Source organism: Aphis gossypii, chromosome X, assembly GCF_020184175.1.
Source record: "Aphis gossypii isolate Hap1 chromosome X, ASM2018417v2, whole genome shotgun sequence".
In the NCBI taxonomy this organism is placed as follows: Eukaryota; Metazoa; Arthropoda; class Insecta; order Hemiptera; family Aphididae; genus Aphis; species Aphis gossypii.
Genome location: NC_065533.1, coordinates 40,038,291 through 40,059,584, shown reverse-complemented (window position 1 = coordinate 40,059,584; position 21,294 = coordinate 40,038,291). Strand labels below are relative to the sequence as shown.

General features: G+C 28.3%; 1 protein-coding gene across 1 annotated transcript; it reads left to right on the top strand.

Moving 5' to 3' along the window:
• Positions 1-4,557: 4,557 nt before the first annotated feature.
• Positions 4,558-14,101, top strand: LOC114127536 (cytoplasmic protein NCK1). The gene is made up of 8 exons (XM_027991800.2): positions 4,558-5,158; positions 9,830-10,038; positions 10,108-10,321; positions 10,410-10,655; positions 10,737-11,028; positions 11,117-11,299; positions 11,376-11,596; positions 12,529-14,101. Exons 2-7 carry the CDS (start codon positions 9,912-9,914, stop codon positions 11,580-11,582), a joined length of 1,269 nt encoding a protein of 422 aa, XP_027847601.1. The 5' UTR covers positions 4,558-5,158; positions 9,830-9,911; the 3' UTR covers positions 11,583-11,596; positions 12,529-14,101.
• Positions 14,102-21,294: the final 7,193 nt, after the last annotated feature.

Here is a 21,294-nt window from a genome sequence, read left to right as displayed (position 1 = left end):
GCATTCCGATGCGGTGAAATACAATAGCTGTTTTGTTTTTCGCCACACTCGCCGGATTCACATAGGACACGGTAAAATTCTTATATTTAAACATACCGTGTTCGATTGTACAGGGATTTGTGCAATATTTTTTCGTCGAATAGACGCATATTTATAGAAATACCTAATAATAACACTTATAAGGAGAGCGGCGGTGGCCGATATCTACAGACCGTATTTTTGTTGCGGTGACACGGTATCCACGCACCAGAAACGGGCCGTGGCTAATTTATTAATTATCGGTATATTTTCTTGGAATTTAATGTAAAGCTTGAATAATATATTGTAGCAATAAAATAACTACAAAAATAATGTATTAATATCTAAGCATATTCAATAATAATACAAAAAACAAAGCCCAGAGTATTAATATTGTGTAAATATATAGGCAATATCTCCTATAACATTAAAAAATATGAATAGCTAATATTTATTTGACGAAGGGGAAATTTAAAAATATTTTTACACAAAATGTCTAGGTTTGTCTATGGTAAAAAATACGGAAATAATAATAATAATATACTTACATTCAATAAAATAGAAACAGAACTACAGAACGCGGTCTATATATTCCACATAATTGGTCAAAATGAACAAATATCTTTAAGGACATAAAACAACATACAAGAAGAACTACATAAAAAAATTCTAATTATATTTTGTAACATAAGTTATGCAGTTGTAGAAAACTTAAATGTATTTTTATCTTATCGATTAAAAAAAAAATTCATACCCGAACGGTCATCAATGGATTCAGCCGAAAAAACAAAATATTTTGATTTCATTCGACATTGACCAAATTTGTATTAGTCATATTAGGACGTATTCTAATAACAACAAAATACAAATAACAATTAAGTACATTGTAATTTACAAGTTATTATTGTTTTCGTTCAAAATCAGATATTTTACATGTAATTAAGTCTGACCATAATCCATAACCTTAGATTAGATTTATGTACCATGTACCTCATTATTCACGCGCAATTTGCTTTTGATAAATTATATAAACTTCAACGAGTAAGTGTACTATCTAGATTGACAACAATGCCTTTTCTGTAGTTCAAACAGCATTTGTTTACTATTTTATACAGCCACGGGTGTCTGATTGTATAATAAATTACAAGTTATATAAACGTATCATTATGACTTTACTTGCCAGTAACCGCATAATCCGTATTAAATTACTCGTTAAGCAGATTGTATTAGTAAAATCAACGAAGACTGATCAACGATACGTTTCTGATACTTCGAAAGTTCGAAAAAGCGTACAATATACTACACTACGATTTTACGCATTGTCGTGTTAAGTTCAAAGTATTTCGAATTACGACATATGGTTTTGCACATTGGGAATGGAAATTATTATCTTAAGCAATTCGTAGATTTATTTTGTTAATGTTTTATTTTTGGAGTAGTGTTTTACACATTGTTACAACTCGTTCTAAAATTAAAATATAAAATATAAAAGAAACCCTATAAATTTTAACTTTGAGTCTGACAATGGTACATTTACTCTAATATTAATAAGCCGACAATACAAAATTAGTTCTGTTGTATATATTTTGTAAAACGGAGACAAGTAGGTATACGTATGTCGTATATATATAATAAAATACTCGTGGGTGTGGCGATGACGTCCTCTTATAAATACTTCGCATTTACGACTTCATGAGGTCCTTCATAACTGGCGGTGTACCTTTACGGTCAAGTGACTTTATTATTATAGCGTATTTTATACTACCTATTATTCGACATCGACAATACGATCGTGAAATGTAATCAATACGAGTGTCGAGTATACACAACAACGTCAACAACACATAATTTATATTTTAGGCGACCGTCAAAACGTACAGTTTGATTCGGCACTAAAACTGCTATATAAATGCCATTGCCATATATTATATTGTGTAATATAACGATTTAGTTTATTGTATAATATATTTATACATTATATTCTATAAACATAAATAATAATATAGATGCCAGGTGGTACCGCTATAGCGTATAATAACATATACATACCTAATCTTAATATAATATTGTGATAAGCTGATGTACGCACGTCATTGCAGGTTTGTTGTATATGTTGTACCGGATGTTGACGGTTGACTGCGGCAGGTCTGCAGCTGTATAAGTAAGTTAATTATTGCTATTTGTTACCCATTGCTCACAATGAGGGGTTTTAAAAGACACCCGACACGTCGATCTTAGCGTCGGTGGTTAGAAATTGACGTCCGTGAAGTTGGCCCCCCACAGGGAAGGCACTGTAACTGTATAGTATAATATAATACAGTAAATAGTAATAAGCTAATTTAGTAAATAGTATAATACTAATTAGTAATTTCTATTTACCAGTGGTGTATTTAGGATTTCTTCGAGGAGGGAGATATGATTAAAATTGTCAATGAAAACGTCTCGGCAATTTATTACCTACTGATAAAGTGATAAATAGAAAAAAATAAATATAAAACAAAAAAAAGGGCAGTCAAGGGGGATATAAATCTCCCTTATCTCCCCTCTCCACAGTAAATACGCCACAACTATTATTAACTGATGAGTATAATAATAATTAATAGGTACCTATAATAATTAAAATGTATTTTATCTATATTTGGTATTTGGACACTTTGTAGAAGCATTTGCATAGATTATAGAATTCTATTCGATGACCAATAGTAGTAAATAGTATCTATAGACTATAGATCTACATGCATGGCATACGATGAATCCTACGCATAGACAGCGTAGACACATGGTATAAAATATCGTGTGACGTCTGTATAATATTAACTGTCAACATGATTAAACTTCCGGTCTTACAAGTTACAATAAGACTATATTTTGATTATCATTGTTTCACCCATAATGTCCCACCTACATATAATTGACAATAGGATAATATTTAAAAACATGATTGTAGATTTTTTAGCGTAGGCATTTATGGTAGAACGATTATGTTCAACAAGTCTTCGGCTTTTCACACACGCGATAGCCATTAAACGTGAACACACTTACATAAAAAATTTTAGAGATATTATGTTATAGTTCATAATGAGTGTGTATTTACTATTTTGTGTTAAACCTGGACAAGCACTATCCATATTACGATACGTATAGAAGTTTTTAGTGAAATTGTAAATTTTCTCCTTGAATTTTACACTTGCAAAATCGCAAGCGTGCGTGGAAAAGTTTTTGTTCTATGAAAAGATAAGAACCTAGTACCATTAGGCCCTTTTCACACACACACACACACACACACGGTTTTTTGACGGTTCACTTATGTATGGCTATATTTTATATCCATTACCACAAGTGTTTATAACTACAACGAATAGACGTCGACAGCAAAAACAAAACTGACAACGGGCATAAGTACCACGACTATGTCGTGCGGAAACCGTAAGAAAGCCGTGTATGTGAGAAACTTCTACATCCGTGTACACGGGAACCGTGTGTGTGTGAAAAGGACCTTGTACGATGTATACGACTTCCCTTATCAATAGTAATTAGAAAACACTACCTATATTTTAATTATTGTTGTCTGTAATATTTAGAAGTAATTAAATAAAATACAATAATAATATTATTTGCTGAAAAATACTGTCGTAAATCAGTTGATTTAATAAAATAATATGCCTAGTTTTTTGAGCCGGCGTATTATGTGAGAGAACTTTCATATCCAAAAAAAAATTTCGGTTAACTCGGTTAGGTATACGAGTTCTTACAATCGCATACGAGTATACGGCTTATAATATTATACATTTATACGTGAATACACGACGACCGTAGAGTACCAGAGTTTATTACATAAAACATCGGTAATAAGGTATAATATAATATTGTTGTGATATCGATCATAGAATGCGGTGACCGGTGCAACATTTGATATTTTTTTCGTAAAAAATTAATATTTCGTTTCCAGAACCTGCAAAACGTGTTAATTATAACGAGTACGACGAACAAACAGCAGCTGTAGCAGTTGTAATCGTCGAGTACCCACTCGGGTAGGTATTGTAGAAGTACCGACGTCGTACAGTCAATGGTTCGCTGTACACTTTTTTAAACTCGAGGCAAAACAAAAAAAAAAGGAAAATTGTTATACATTTTTTTCATCACGCACATTCTTGGACTCGAGTCCGCGCGATCTCTCTTAAAAGAACTCCTCAATGCCACCGGCAGTGATATAGTGTTGCAGGCTCTGGTGTTATTGCTGTTGAATACGATTTGATAATAATATTATTGTGTACCTACAACACAAAACACGGTGACGAAGAAATAATAACAAGGAACCGAATAACAATAACAATAACAATAACAAAACGAGAAATGAAATAAAAAACGTCGAAACACCGCACCGTCGCGTTGCCGCGTAGCGAACACGACGTTTTTCGCCGAACGGCGACACCAGAGCGCGTCGATCACGGCGCACGTCTTGGCCGCGGGGCCACGGACCGTACGCGCCGCCGAAGAAGTACCTATACCAGCAGCTACCTAACCGAATAAACACGGTGACGACCACGAAAAAACTCGGACGCTCTACGCACGGATCGGTACCGTGGTAAAGTTTTGGCATCGCGCGCGCGGGCCGTCCGTCACTCGCCTCCCGGGACCGCCGCGCGCGCTCTCGCACGCACAGTCTCGCGGCGTCCGCACGCACGCGCGCGCACACGTCACAACACTATCGACTCGATCGTTGGCCGACAGAGTCGCGAGCGGCAGTACGGCGGGACTCGGCTGGGCGTGTTTTGGTCGTCGCTGCCGATAATACGCACGCACACACACACGGCAATATCATTTCACCGCGACGGTGTTTGTGTGTGTGTGTGTGTGATTGCTCGCCCGTCGACGACGACGACGACGACGACGACTCGCGACGCGAAGTACGGAAGACGGCCGAGACCACACTCGACGACGCCACCGCCTAACGCACACGACATCCGCCACCGCCGCCGCCGACGCCGACGACGACGATCAGATTAGAGAATCGCGACAGGCTGTTCTCCTCGCTGTCCAGTCTGCTGCTTTCGGTCGTCGACAAGACTCCGTCACGGCGGTAAGCCGTCCAGCAAACGACGCCACCGCCGCCACCTCGTCGTCTGCTCCAAACACAAAGGTGAGTCACGCAAAACGTTCGGCTTTGTCCAGCAGTAGTCGTCACCCGACCCACCACCCACCCGCGGCGAGGGTGGTTGCCGGCGACTCGTCGTCTGAGACGGTGTGCCTGACGTGTGAGTGTGTACCTTATGGACCACAAGTCACACGATCGTCGCGGAAGTTGGTGGGAAGCACAGGGGCGACCTTTTTTTGAATATCAACAGATAGGTTTCCATACGATTTATATCGTTGTGGTAGCAGTGAGGTAGGCGAGGTACTACACCTCACTGCTGTTCTACGGCGACTTACAGAAATATTTTGGATTGTAAAACACATTATTCACTATTCCTACGCGATAGTTTTAGATAGCAAACGGTTTGTATCCGATCGCGCTTTTGGTATCAATTCCTACTGTCTGATCTTCATAAAATATAAACTGAGCGGTCTATAGTATGAGTTGTTCAGACGTACCTATGTATCAGGATATTCCGTGTTATTGACTTCTGTTTCTGTCCGTCTCTCAAAATATGGTCAATGAACGTGCTCTGAAACGATTGGTCTATGAGCCACTCTTTCAATCCGTCACCTATACGTTAAGTAAATTGTATATAACATTTTCATACCCAGTGTTTTGACCTTATAATATCGTAGTCGAAATTAATTTTTACATGACTAATATAAATAAATCAATAAATAATTGGATTTAAAGATAACACAAACAGTCAAATTATGGATAATGACTTGATCTCAATGGGTTGTTGTTATTAATCCAAAATTTAACATTTATTTTTATAATTTTATTTCAAACTATCATTTAGATAATATATAAATAGAAGTTGAAACTACTTGAGATAATTATAAACAACTGTTTACATTAAAGGTAGATAGTGAATACATGATGTGACCAATTACAATATTTGAATGAAATAGGGAAGGTACATTAAATAATGTACATTTTACTTAATACAATTTTTTGGTAATTTACCTGATAATTTTACCAGTAAAAATGATAAATTTCTATGAAATACTGTTTTATAGTTTATGGTACTTCAATCTTGAAATAGTTATTGTTCCAATATTATTATAAAGAAAGTAAAAATGTATAAATTTAAACGATAGACTTTGATGTCTTTGTTACCATTTAATTAAACTAAAATAATAATCTTTAATCACTTATTAGTCATAATCGTCTCATAGAAATCTCTATATTTATTTTAATCTTAATATTATATTGATAAAAATACAAAATTTAAGTGGTTACCTGATTTTTAGTACATTTAATAGAATTTTCTGTATACAATTGTTTTATTAAATTTACAACTCGCATTACTACAAAATAGTAAATAATATTTTATAAATCTAATACATCAGAGAAATTAATATATTTATCTTTCACCTATGTTATTTGTGTATAGGTCTTAATATGTTTATTCATATCATTTATCATTGTTTATTATTTCTATTTTTGTTAAATATAGTTAAAGATTAAATTATGTCTATAATTCTTAGTATAATGAAATTATGTAAATGTAGTGTTGGTACAAAATGAAATAATATTTAATCATACATAGGTACTTATTTTATTGTTTTAAGCATGTTTTTGTTGAGTAATTAACTGGGTTATAATATTTAATAATATAATTTATTTTATCTTTTCTACATAGACTTATTAATTGTTAATTTAATAAATAACCAATTACATATAAACTAACTATTAAAAGTTTTATTTAAATTAATTTACATTTTAAATATAGACAATGACTATTATTAACAAAAAAAAAAAATTAGTTTAGATGATAAGTTATAATAAACACTCCCTTAATTTTCATAAATAGAAAAACACAAACCTATACGTCATCTAAATTAAGTACTTATAGATAAATATTTCTTTCTTACAACATGGGTTGATTAATATTAAAAACCTAATTAATTTAAGTTTTAGACATAAATAACATAATATCAAGATATTTTTTTAATAATTTATTAAAATAAATAGGTACTTAAATTTAGTTGACTGTTTGGTATAATTAATATTTGTTTTTGATACATGTTAATTCATTACATTTAATATGTAGTACTTTTTTTTTTTAAAAAATAATATTAATTGGTATGTTATGGTCTGAGTAAGTTATAAATTTGAATTTTTATCATGTAGGAAGTTATTAGTAGTAGATAATAGAATACTTTAATTATTCGGGACATGTTTTTTTATAAATTAATTCTTAAAATATATACTTACCAATTGTATTCCTAGATTTCTATATAATTTTAAATATATTTTTAGATTTTTATCTATTCATTTATATTTAAGTAATAAAAGTAAATTTATTATAAGCTAAATAAAAATAATATTTGTGTGGTTGATAGTCATCACTCATCAGTCATAAACATAGGTAATTCAATTAAAGTTGATGTTATATTATTTTGTAGTTTTCAAAATTCCTAGTACTTAAATGTTGAAGTCATGTTTATAAATTCTTAATTTATTAAAAACTTAACCTAATCTTATTATGTTATTTATTGTAATTAATATTGAATGCTTCATTTATTGTCCATGACTGATTGAATTAGATTTGTCCACTTAATAGATACCAGACAAATCACATTTGAAGTTTATTATGTTTATCAACAAAACTGTCAAATTAGGAATTTAATTATCTAGAATACTCTTTAAGTATAGTATGTTAAGTCTTAAGTGTAGTATTCCATAGTAATCTAAATAATGCTTTTACTACTTATAATACATTTTGCATTGAGACTTGTTCAATGAATATAAAATATGCTGTGTAGGCTGTGAGGTTAAACTAAAATTTGCAATTCTTGATGGTTTTAAAAATGCATAATTTAATTATTTAATTTTTTTATGTAACTTTGAAATTATAATTATATTAAGAGGACATCGCACCTGCATGTGTTGACTCAGTCTTACACACATACAACAGTAAATTTTCATTCACCAGTTTCAATAGTCTACTTTTAGTTTTGATATTAGAGTGAATTGATTTATTATCAAACTCTTAGGTAAGAACATTATCTGTGTTCTTTCGTTGGTTTTTACAATATTTTAATTTTTAAGTGAATTATGAGTAGGAAAATTCAAAATATTAAATATTTAAAATAGCTGTAATATGGAGACAACTCGTGCGGGTGCGATGTCCTCTTAATGAATAACATTTTGAAATCCAGTTTTGAGTCATTTGCATAATGGTATGCTTCTTGCATATACTTAAAAATATATTTTTATTTTTTGCTGCAAGTAATTAATTCAATGTTTATCTCCAAACAATGTAAAATTATTGGTTATTAAAACAGTATTACTAAATATAATCTCACGCTTGATTACACTGCATTTAATATTATTTTGTATTATTTTTACTCGTTATGTGGGTGTTTAGATGTTACACTTAAATAATTTCAAATGATAAGAAATATTTTAATTGTATTTTAACTATTATGTAAATCATAAGTATTATTCAAGTGTATATAGGGTGTACAGACATGTGTAAGGTGTTCTGGAATTATTTTGTCATTTAAAATTTGTGTTGGTTACCTGGAATTAAATATTTATCATTAATATATATATCAGTACTAGCATTACATAATTTTATAATTGTATTAACTTTCTGTTTACTAATACTCATCATTCTCATTTTCGTTATATTATAATAGTTGTTTATTATGTTTATAGACTTATAGTGTATAAAATTAGTTGTATTTTAAGTTTATATTATCTATCGATAGGTGAGCAACATTGATTCCCATAATTTTATTATTTAGTATCTGTGCATTGCTGAACAAGTTGAAGAGTTCTGCTTCATAGTAATTAGTTGAAATGTCTCATCAGTGATAATGACAGTGTTGTCACTGAAAAATCTTTTTAGATTGTTATTATAAATACTAAACTGTCATAGCTTCATTCCAAAATTATATTTTATTCGTCATTAGGTCTACAAATAAAAGAAGTAGGGCAACTAAATTTTCCTTTAAGGAAAAAAAATATTAAAATATACAATTGAAATTAACAATGTACTGGAAAATGAAGTGTCTAACTCTGTTTCCTGGAAGGACAAGTGCTGATTAACAATTCATAAAGTATACAATTGACCACATCAAACTGCGCGAATACTAAGTAAAAACAGTATCTAGTGTTCTAGATCATCCTAAAACTCCATATTATTAGTAATCTGGGCCCCTTAAGTGTATAAGACTAGTTGAATACTTAAATTTCTATTAAAATAATGTTTTTGAAATTATGTAATGTGTATAATATAATAGTTTTAGACTGCTTAATATAATTTTAAAACTTAATGTTTTTTTCTTAGTGTATTACATATATTAGTATATTACAAATAAGTTAAACAAAAAATAAAATTGATGGTGTATGGTTGAAAAATAAAATAAAATCACAAGAGGGACCAAATGAAAAACATAAAGTAAATAATAAACATTAGATAATGATAATATAAATGTCTTAATTTTATAGTAATGAAACTAATAAAGTAATAACTAATAAAATTTTATAATTTATTATAAGCTTATTTTTCTTAGAAAGTTGTTAGTATTTTATTTAAAATAATAATTAATTTTAATAAATGTTTTGATAATATAAATAAATAAAATGTATAATATATTGCATTATTATGTTAATTTGAATTAAGAGTAATTACTAATAATTTTTTTATTTTTTCAGAATATGATTTGTCAATTTCAATGCATTTAAATTTTCTTGGACAATTTAAGTATTACTACAGTTATAATAAGTCCATACAGTTATGTTGGAAGCTAGATTGTTAGCTGCCGATCGGGAATCAGCTACTTGGCAAGGCAAGTCATTAGGAAATAACATACGACCCCCTCCACACACACCTCATCATCATCACATGTCAGCCATGAGACCAGGTAAAATTGTTCACTTTTTTGGCTTGTATTTTTTGTTTGCTTTTTTTTAATAAATACTTTGTTTTTTAGTAAATCCTAAATCCAACAATGAAGAAAATTGTTATGTTGTGGCTAAATACGACTATGTTGCACAAAGTGCCCAAGAATTAGATTTACGAAAAAATGATCGCTATTTATTATTGGATGATTCAAAACATTGGTGGAGAGTTCAAAATGCTCGTGGATTCTCAGGTTATGTGCCAAGCAACTATGTGAAGAAAGAAAAACCTTCTCTCTTTGATAGGTTAAAAAATATTTACTTAACATTTTAGTGAACAACTACCTAAATAAAAATTATTTTGATTAATTTGGTTTTGTAATTTATATTATAGTATAAAGAAAAAAGTGAAAAAAGGTGCAGGTAACTCAAGTACTGGTAGCAAGACATTACCATGCAGTAGTCATGGCAATGGTCGTACTGTGAGTGAATCTCCTTCAATGGCCAGACGTTTACCAGCTGATCCATCTGAGGCAATAGGTACAGCTCTAGTAAAGTACAACTACCAAGCTCAACAACCTGATGAATTATCTTTAATCAAAGGAACAAGAATATTAATTCTTGAAAAGAGCAATGATGGGTAAAGCTTTTATACCATTATTGATGACTAGATTTATTTATAATGAAATACATATAGTTAAAATGTGAAACTTGCTTACAGTTGGTGGAGAGGTCAAAGTGGTTGTATGGCAGGTTGGTTTCCTAGTAATTATACCACTCAAGAAGATGACAATAATGGAGATGACATGGGCCTCCACACATATGCAATGGCTGAGAACGTGTTGGACATTGTTGTTGCCTTATATCCATTCACAGGTACATCTGATCAGGAACTGAGTTTTGAAAAAGGTGATCGCCTAGAAATTTTGGAAAGACCTGCTGCTGATCCAGAATGGTATAGAGCTAGAAATGGACAAGGTCAAATTGGCTTAGTACCAAAGAATTATTTGCAGGTAAATTGTTTTCCAATGTTTTATACATTAAAATATCTTGTCATAAATTTTATAATATATTTTATCATGTAAATATATAAATTTAAAGGAACTCAGTGAATACTTAGCACAACCACTAATTCAAGCAGCTAGTAGTGTACAAGTTATTGATAAACCACATTTGGTTGGAAAACCATGGTACTATGGAACAATTACTCGTGCTCAATGTGATACTGTATTGAATAACAATGGACAAGATGGCGATTTCTTAGTTAGAGACAGCGAGACTAATGTATATTTACAATTTATATTAAATACCTAAATACCTTAAATAAAAGTTTATTTACATCATTGTTATTTATATACAGGTAGGAGATTATTCAGTGTCTTTAAAAGCACCAGGACGTAATAAACATTTCCGAGTCCATGTTGAAGGAGCATTATATTGTATTGGTCAACGCAAATTTCATACACTTGATCAACTTGTAGATCACTATCAAAGAGCTCCGATATATACTAATAAGCAAGGAGAAAAATTGTTTTTGGTCAGAGCGTTGCCTCGAGCAAATCCTTAATGATTTAAACATTGGTAAGTATTGTTCCTATGGTAACGTAATTGTTACCATACAACAACAATAATTACTATGTTAGGATAATTATTAATGGTGCACAATCTATAATATTATATAATTTATTATTATTAAAAAAAAATTATTTTATTGTATTAATTTAAATCATTCATTCTTATTATTAACAATTGTGGTAAACTATAATGATTGTATGTGTATTTTTTTAACAATACTGGTAATATTAAATTGTTAACTATTTTTTTTGTGCATACATTTATTATAATATGTATACCAATACATGTGTTTAATAATACTTTTATTCTTGCATTAACTGACATAGTTATAATGTAGTTTAAACTTGCTCTATAAGTACCATTAGTAAATACCAATTAATTGAGTAATATAAATCTAAAAATAACACTTTGTTATTTGTGATTGAATTTATATTTACTTATAGTACACTAATTTTCAATGATTCATTAAAATATATTTGAATATTAACCTGTCACCTAGGGTTTATACAAATCATATTAATTTAAAATGGTGGTTAATAAGTTGATATGGTGAATCATGTTTTAATGATACTTAATACTTAACACTCCAATATAAAATTAATAACCTATAAAAAACAATATTTTTAACAAATCTCATGGATTTATATCAAATAATACTGATATTAGTATATTTCATTGATTATTATTTAATATTATAAATAATTACATAAATAATAATTAAATTATAAATATTCAAGAGCTTTAAATTAAAACATTTTTTTGAATTAAATACAATTTTAAATTGCAGTCTAAACATTTTTCACTAACTATACTCAACTATTGTATCTTTATTTATTTTGTTAATTTGTTCATTATTTTGTGCCATATATATTTCAAAATCATTGTTTAAATTATATTGTTTGTTCATTAATTAATACATGTATTTTTTATATTTTTAGAACAATGAAAACCGTAAAATAAATTGGTGTGAATATCAAGAAAAGTTATAATTTTATGATATTACATAGAAGTGAACTCTCCATAAGTTAAATAATTATGATAAGGAATCAAGATGTTCTAAATGTGTTGAATAACAATTATTAGAACCATTCAATAGACTAGTCATTTAATAAGTTTTTCCAAATTATTTTATAAATCTGTTATCTTTTTCATTTTTTCTTGAACTTTTGTTTTTTTTTGGTAACATGAACTTTATTTCTAATACCTATCTCCCTTTATTTTGTTATAAAATAATTATTATTTATTCATAATTGGTGTCGTTCCATAACCAATCACTTCAGTGCTAAATAAAATAGTGATATGACTTGCTCTTGTTCTATTCATAATCTGCTGTGAAAATGTGATAATGATTTGTATTGCTATTTTGTATTTCGACTTTTATATAAAATTATAATAGTTTTAATAATATTATACGGTATGTATTGTCATTGTGTAAATGTAAATAGTGTAATTAATAATAATAATTATCATTATCATACAGTAGTTAAAACATTAAGAAATTTATCCTCTAAATATTGATGAATAAGTTTCTTATGAAAGTAAAGAAAAAAATCAAATAATTAAACAAAGAAATTTAGATCATCATTTTTTATATTTGTATAATTTTTTTTTTGTTTTTTTTTTTACTATTAAAGTAAGTTTAATATAATAACACCCTACTATTATCCAATATTTCTAAGTACCTTATAAAAACTATCACTACTAGTCATAACTGTGTATTAATAATGTATAATATATGGTTACAAACAATTAATGTTTGAAAAAACGCCTATTTAATGTACATCACTGTTATATAATAATTTTGTAAACAGAATAGTGCTTTTATTCAGATCTCGTTTATATGTATAAAATATGTATATGAACATTCAGACTTGATGAATTTGTTTATTAATCTGCTACACCAAATATAAAAATAACTATCATCTTTAATAAGTTTATTAATAATATATGAATCTATAGTTATGTAAAACAATGCTCTCTTGAAAGGGTGTTGACATTTTTGTTTTCTCTTTTTTTCATGACTCGTAGGCAGCTTAATTGTGTTTAGTGAAATTCATTACATTGTATGTAGTTTTTCTATCATTATTTTTAATCAAATTAACAGCAAACTTACTATTTAATTATTATATATTTAATTTAATTTAATTTTTTTTTTTTGTTTTTGTTTTTGTTCTTTTTTTATTTAATCAGATGTGTCAACTATTCAGATCATGTATGTTATGGTCTAGTTATTCCTATAATATAATAATAAAATAATATGTGTATTATGGTTAGGCATCTTGAAGCATCGATACAAATTTTGTGGTTATCGAATATTTTTAAAATATGTTGTAAAATGATAATCTGAATTTGACTAGATTTAGAATTTTGTATGTTTTTATTGATTTTCAAAAAGATGTTTTGAAGTGTATAATATAAATTTTTTTTCTTATTTTATTTTACACGTAATTTGTATAATTTTTTTCTCACAATATGTAAATAAAAGTAAAATGTCATATTCGAGTGTATAAATGAGACTTGCATTTACTTTTCTGTCAAACTATATATTACAGGTCTTCATATTTAATAGTAGTCTTGTATTTATTTTAATAGGCAGTTCAAAAATATTATCATTCTTTTTTATTTAATATAGCTTTTATTATAATTATGGTAGTTGGAAAGGAAGATAAATTGTAAAATACGTGCTTTATAACAATTATGTTTTTCACTTTCCTTTATGTAAAAAAATTAATTATTAGTAGGCATTGTAAAAGTGACATACTTTCACAGCATTTTAATTTTAATTTAGTATTATTTAATAACAACTTATCATAAAAAGCTGATTTTAGTGGAAGAATAATAGCTTTGATTTGACCACACAGATTTTATTCTGCTTTTTATTTGGCTGATCCAAATAACCTAAATATTTTTTGCTGAATCATGGCTCAACTTAAACAGATTTTATAGTAGCATATTGTTTCAGTTTGTAACCGTACTAGGAGTTAAATTTTGTGGAATTATTCTTTAGTTGTCACTATACAAAGCTTTAGCAATTTTTTATATAATAAGGATGTTAAACTTGAATTTCTTGTCTTTGTCTTACTATAGGTGCATAATAATGCAAATTTACTTCCAGCAGTTTATGTTTAGCTTTGTTAAGTTAAAAACCTAACCTAACCTGTTATTAAATTTAATAGTAAGAATCATGGACAATTATATTGTTGTATTTATGATATAATTGTATAATTTTTTTAATTATTTTTTATAAGAACATAATCTCTGTAAAAAAAAATATGAATTAGTGATAAACTTTAAATTTTTAAGGCAATGAAGCTAAACTCGATTGCTGAGCATAAAAGTGCTATTTACAAATTGCTTAAATAGTGGTTGATACATTTAATTTTTTTAAATTTTACTGGTTCCTACCTATTATACAATAATATATATATTAAAGATTTAACAAATCTATACCAAAGTTTTTCTAAGTTAACTTCAAAAATAATAATAAAAATAAAAATAAAACTAAAACTCATAGTTCATAACAGTTGTACACAGTTACCTATATTACTGAATTGTAGTATCTATATTCTATATAGTATTTCAGTAACTAATTGATCCTGAACTTGACTGTGCATAAAATATTAAATGTATGTCTGTATCTAAGCCAAGATTTTATGTATCTTATTAAATAAATATTGCAGGTTATAATATTTTAAAGGTTAAATATTTTAATATGTATTTATGTTTTCAACAAGTTATTAAATTAGTTTATGCAAACCTAATAATTTTTTAATGTATAAAATATTAAAATGTATCATCACTACACTTTATGAGTAAACATTGTTCTGTTGATACATGGCGCCCAGTTTCATTAGTTTTATAGCAAGCAACATTTTAGAAACCTATCTAGTTGCTTGATAGTAGTGTACATTTAGTTACATATCTGCAACGCCGCAAAAATAATCGTAATACTAATACTTAATAGTATGATAATTATTAAGGAAAACAGACTGACGAATAATTACAGAGTTATACTCATTGTAAATTACCTATACATGATCATAATTTTATAATTGAAATGCATAAAAAAAAATTATTTTTTTAAAATAAAGTTTATGCGCTAATATTGATATTTTATGTTTATGAGAGATAATAAATTTACCAGTTTAACATTTACCATTATTGCTTGCAGTTGAGAATTCGAAAAATGTTCGTATAATATTATGTGTGTAATTCTTTTTCTGATGTTTGAAAGCGAATACTGACCAAGTTAGTATCTTAAATCTTTATAATTTATAACTATACTTTTCATGATATTATGTTTTCTGATGTCGGTATAACAATTGATTTAATCAAAAATCGGGTTTGCTTAAAAATTTCCGTTTCCCTTAATTTTTTCTTTATTTTTCTCGATTATTAAAAATATTAAATATTGGAATTTAAATTTTAACCTCTCTAAAGTTTAAACTAGATGAAATTTACTACTTATCTGCAGCTACCATACCTTCAAAATCGAAGATTGAATAATTTTTTTCAACTATTTAGTACTTATTATGTGTATAAAAAATGTCATTGTAAAATCAATACATTCATCATTCCATTCAGAATTTAAAATCACTTTGGGTAAATTATAATACGTTGCACAATATCGACATATTATATAGAGGATATCGGAAAAATGTATTATTATAATATGTCCTTGGCGTCACAGAAGTGGACGACGGTAAAAACTTTCAATTGCCCCAGAAATATCTCTAGTGTCTATTCTATGTAGGTATTTTACCAAAAAAAAAAAAAAAAATGATAAAATAATAATTTTTTACATTATTTTATTAACATATTATAATATAATTTATAATTATTACTAAATCAATAATTTAGGTTTTAACGATTCAACAAAAACTTACCATAGGTATTCTGAGAATGTTTAAAATTATAGGTTAGTAGTAGCCAGTAGATAGGTAGGTACATGTATTAAATTCGGAATCGTTGACGCTTATTCTCGCGTGCTGGTGTACCGAACAATCATTTTATTGTCAAGGTAAAGTTTTTTATTTTATTTTTATCGTGTAAAGGTGCATTATAATCAGATATCAGTTGCCTGTATCATAACCGCGACTTAATTGTTTTATACTAATAAAGAAAAGGTGTGAGTAATTGCACAAGTGGCCAAAGCTTTCACAGAGTTAATTATATTACGTACCTATATAGGCACATCGCACATGGTTACATATTAAATATTATGCACAATAGTCAATAATACACTAATAATATATACTCAGTGAAGATAATTATTATTACCTTATTGTATAAAGTGTCAACGTATTCAATGTTGTACGCACTTTAATAGCTTAAATAGCGTTCTAGGTACGATAATAATATTGTCTTCCGAAGAGAACGTTATTAACGATAACGTTGTTTAAATTTTATTCGTATTATTTTTAATACTAGGACCAGTCTTCGAAAAAAAAACATATCGTACACCAGTGGTGTAAATCGGGCGGTCCAAATGTAGCAATTGAATACCACCAAATTTGAAATCTGGTAGGGCAAGTTTATATCATTGCACCACCAGAAGATCATAGAAATTAGTTACCTATAGTTTCTATTTTTAAAAATATACATTTCTTTTACAAATTACAAGTATGTGTAAAATTTAATTTTCTTTCAGGTACGTCGTTTTGTATCTATATCTTAAAATCTTAAATCCTATTTCAACGAAACAATTTGGTAAACATTTTTACAGCGATAATATAAATTATCTATTAGTAATTGATGAATTCGAAGTAATATGTTTTAAAAGAGGACGTCGACTCGATTAAAAATAAAAAAAAATTATTTGTGTATGTGTTTTTTATGTATATATAATGTTATATAATGATAAAGTTTATACTACTTAAATAATCCAATACTTATTTATTAATTTAACATAAAACAAAAAATTAAAACAATGTGGATTAGGTGTGGATTTTCAAACAAAGTCAGTGTCGGTGGGTTAAAAATAAAAATATTTCTTTGCACTGCCAAAAATTAAGGCCAATTTACGCCACTGAAGTACACGATATAATATTATTAATTATTAGGTAAATAATATAATAAATGAAAAACGCCACTGGAAGTGAGATATAGTTTATTTAAAATAATGTTGGTTGAAATGGTCTTTGTCGGCAAATGGCATTAACCGAATCAAATGAAATCATAATTTAAAGTAGATAATAGAATTTATAGAATAAAATGAGAACGAGCGATGTAATAATAATAATATGTGGTACGCGGAAGTCGCAATAAGTGTCAAGAACGAAAAAGACAATCAACTGTATTGATTAAATATCTGTACCAAAATGCAGAACGTGTGAAAAGAAGATATGAGGTGTACTGAATATTGCTAATCATCTTTCAAAAGATCTAATAAACGACTAAGCTCGAAACTAAAAGCAGCTACATCCTCAAACTATTCATATCAAGAACTAAACTTAAAAATTAAACAATATATATCAAGTCATAAAATAGTGTTGTATTCGATTAAATTAAATTTATACATTATAGTCTAATATTACATAATTTATATCATACCACCACGCAGTTAAATTATACGAATACGATAGAAAACTACTAGAAAGTTATAATATAAATAATGGAATGGTTTTATATGGTCCGATATATTTGTTACAAATTATAATACACTTATAATATCTATATTTTTTTGCTTGAGTAGCTTAAGTGTAATTTTTTTTTAAAAATGTTGTAAGGATTAGGTACTATGTTTATTTTTTATGGTAATGTACTGTACATTTTTGGATCGAATTATAAGTAAGTAGATTGTATTTTTTTGTGCGGTATTTTGATGTTAGATATTTGTCGTACTCGTACCTCGAGTCATTTTTTACTATGATTTTATTTTTATTTTTTAGATTTTAGCCAATCATTGTTTCATATTATGTTCCTCTACATGTAAAGAGTATTATAATTAAATATATACTCAGTCAGTGCTTTCAATTCCTAATACTCAAGGTAATTGACTAGCCTCACTTTTAATAGTTTTATCTTAGCTGTATTTATTTGATGTTTGTAAAGTTGGACAATAATGTTTTATTTGTCATCTATTTTATGTATTAGTCTTATTATTGAAATTTTAAAGCTTTCTGTTATAGTAGAAGTTGTGATTGCTAAATTATTATAAACGGTTTAATCGATAAATGTATATAATATATTTAATTTGAGCACTTTTACTGTAATTCCATCTCATTTAGGATCATTTTCTAAGCCTTTTATTGTTTTTGTGATTTCTTTTTAATTAATTAAATGAAATATCTGTAGTATTTTAGATTAGTTGCTTAGTATCTGGTATCTGCACTGTCTATGTTGCATATCACTTGTCTTGCATGTTAATATACTTTATGATATAATATAATATTTATTGAAATGTTATTATTCATTTAATCTAATTTTAATTGAAAATCGATTTTATGTCCAATGGTCTTAGGTGTTGTAGACAGTTCATAAAAATAAAAATAAAACATCTGACCTATTGCGCATGTCATTAACACAGTTTTGAGACAATACAATTTGTGACAATTGTTAAAGACATGTATTGTTTCCAACAAAACTAGAAAAGGTTAGACTTTCCTTTTCGCTAAACTTATATAATATACATTACCTATATAGTAGAGTTTCGATAGTCCGAACAAGTCCAGACCGAGTGTTGCTTGGATACAAGTGCGTAGCTTGAAATTTCTAAGGGTGGGGGGGGGGGTTATTCAAAATTAATTGACAAAATTATACACACACAATTGATTACTTTACGTATATTTAAAATGTTCACATAAATCATATATCATATATATCGATTTAAGATAAATCGTGCTTATGATGCATCTTTATCTTGATAAAACATATTAAGCATATCACGGTTCAGGGGTATACTAACCTAACCTATAGTTACAGCTCCTTCAATAATTTACTTAGAAGGAATGTGATTAATTCTATTGAAAGGAAAGATAAACTACTTATAAACTTTTACCTATATTTACCGATTTAGAATATATTGTACATACAACATACTCATCTAATAAGTAATAACTAATAATAATTTTCAAATTTATTTTGTTACTTTATTTGTGTATTTTCGATTCGATTTTCAATTTAAAGTTGTACACGACTTAAAAATCTAATACAAGGTACAATAACATCATTAAAATTATTTTATAAATTTCCGCTAGCAGTTGTCAGTATAAAATGTCTATATTAATATTTTTTATTAATTATATTAATTCAGCCCATTACGGGAAAAACACAAATGAAAATATTACACGGACAGTAACAAACTAATAGATATAAGACAAGTACTGCAATATTATACGGACTATGCGTTTGACTTTAGACCTTGTCTGGATTGATTTTGTAAGCTGCGTCGGATTTAATTACTACATTGATTGTAGCATAAAATAATTATATATTATAATTTATAGGTAGGTATCCCGCAATTAAGTATATTAATATTATTATTGATGCATTCAGGGTAGGTACTTATGTTTACACTAACGGACTAGTATCCTACGCTGAAATATAATATCTTCATTTATATTATACACGTATTGGTGTACGTTATGTCGATAATATACATTTTTTATTTTCCATGGAAACGGGAAACCGAGATTTTTTAACCCGATGAGACCTACAGAAAATTATATAACATGCATTTTGGATATTTTTAGAGGTTGATTCGATAATAATCACTGATCTATCTATATAATATAGTATAATAAGATTTTAGGTATACTTAATATTATGTTATTAGATTTCTGTAAATTAATAATAGGTGCTAAAAATATTAAAAAACCTACATCAATATTATCTGAGGGTTGAGTCGTAATTTTTAAAATTGCATTTTTAAGTTTTAATATAAGACCGCAAAAGAACGCTATAGGTACTATATAGCGAAATAAACTACACGTCCTTGTGCAGCGTCGTGAGCAAATTCGGTTTGAATATAGAATATTCTTCAGAGAATAAGGAGAATATACCCAGAGACGTTGACACGACAGCTTACGATATTGTATTTATGTAAATCGCAGTATTTACGACGTGTTGCGATCACGGCTAATATGCCTAACAATATACAACCGATAGCGGATAACGGTCGCCACTTAAGAATAAATTAGGTATATATTATGTGCGTATTGCCAGTGTATTACAGACTGCAGTTCATATGTCTATAATATTATTCATTTTAAAATTATCTTTTGTATCGTTGCGTAACCATCATATATCGTGCAATGTTGCAGTGATCTCTAAACTTTCTATAGATATATATTCGTTGGCTCGCCGCAATAGGTACCTACCACGAAGATCATAACATACGTAAATAGATTTATAAAATATGTTTATTCTTAGTGCTCGTGTATTGTATTTATTATAATATTTTACACACGTTTTATGTGCGAGATAGATTTTAATATATGCGCATCTGGTATTATAGGTACCTATATAGTTGGCAAGGGCAACTGTGGGCTTTTTCGCGGGATATGGGAAGGGATGCGTATATAAAAAAAATGATCGACGAGTGCTTTGCCCCCTTTCACCCTCAAGATACGTAAAAAAATAATTTTCATTTTTTCCCTCTCATCATATTTTATGATAATTACCTAGCTATATATCATAAAAAATAAATACCTGCAATATATTAATTGTTACAGTCATTGAAATATGTTATATGCGTATTGCGT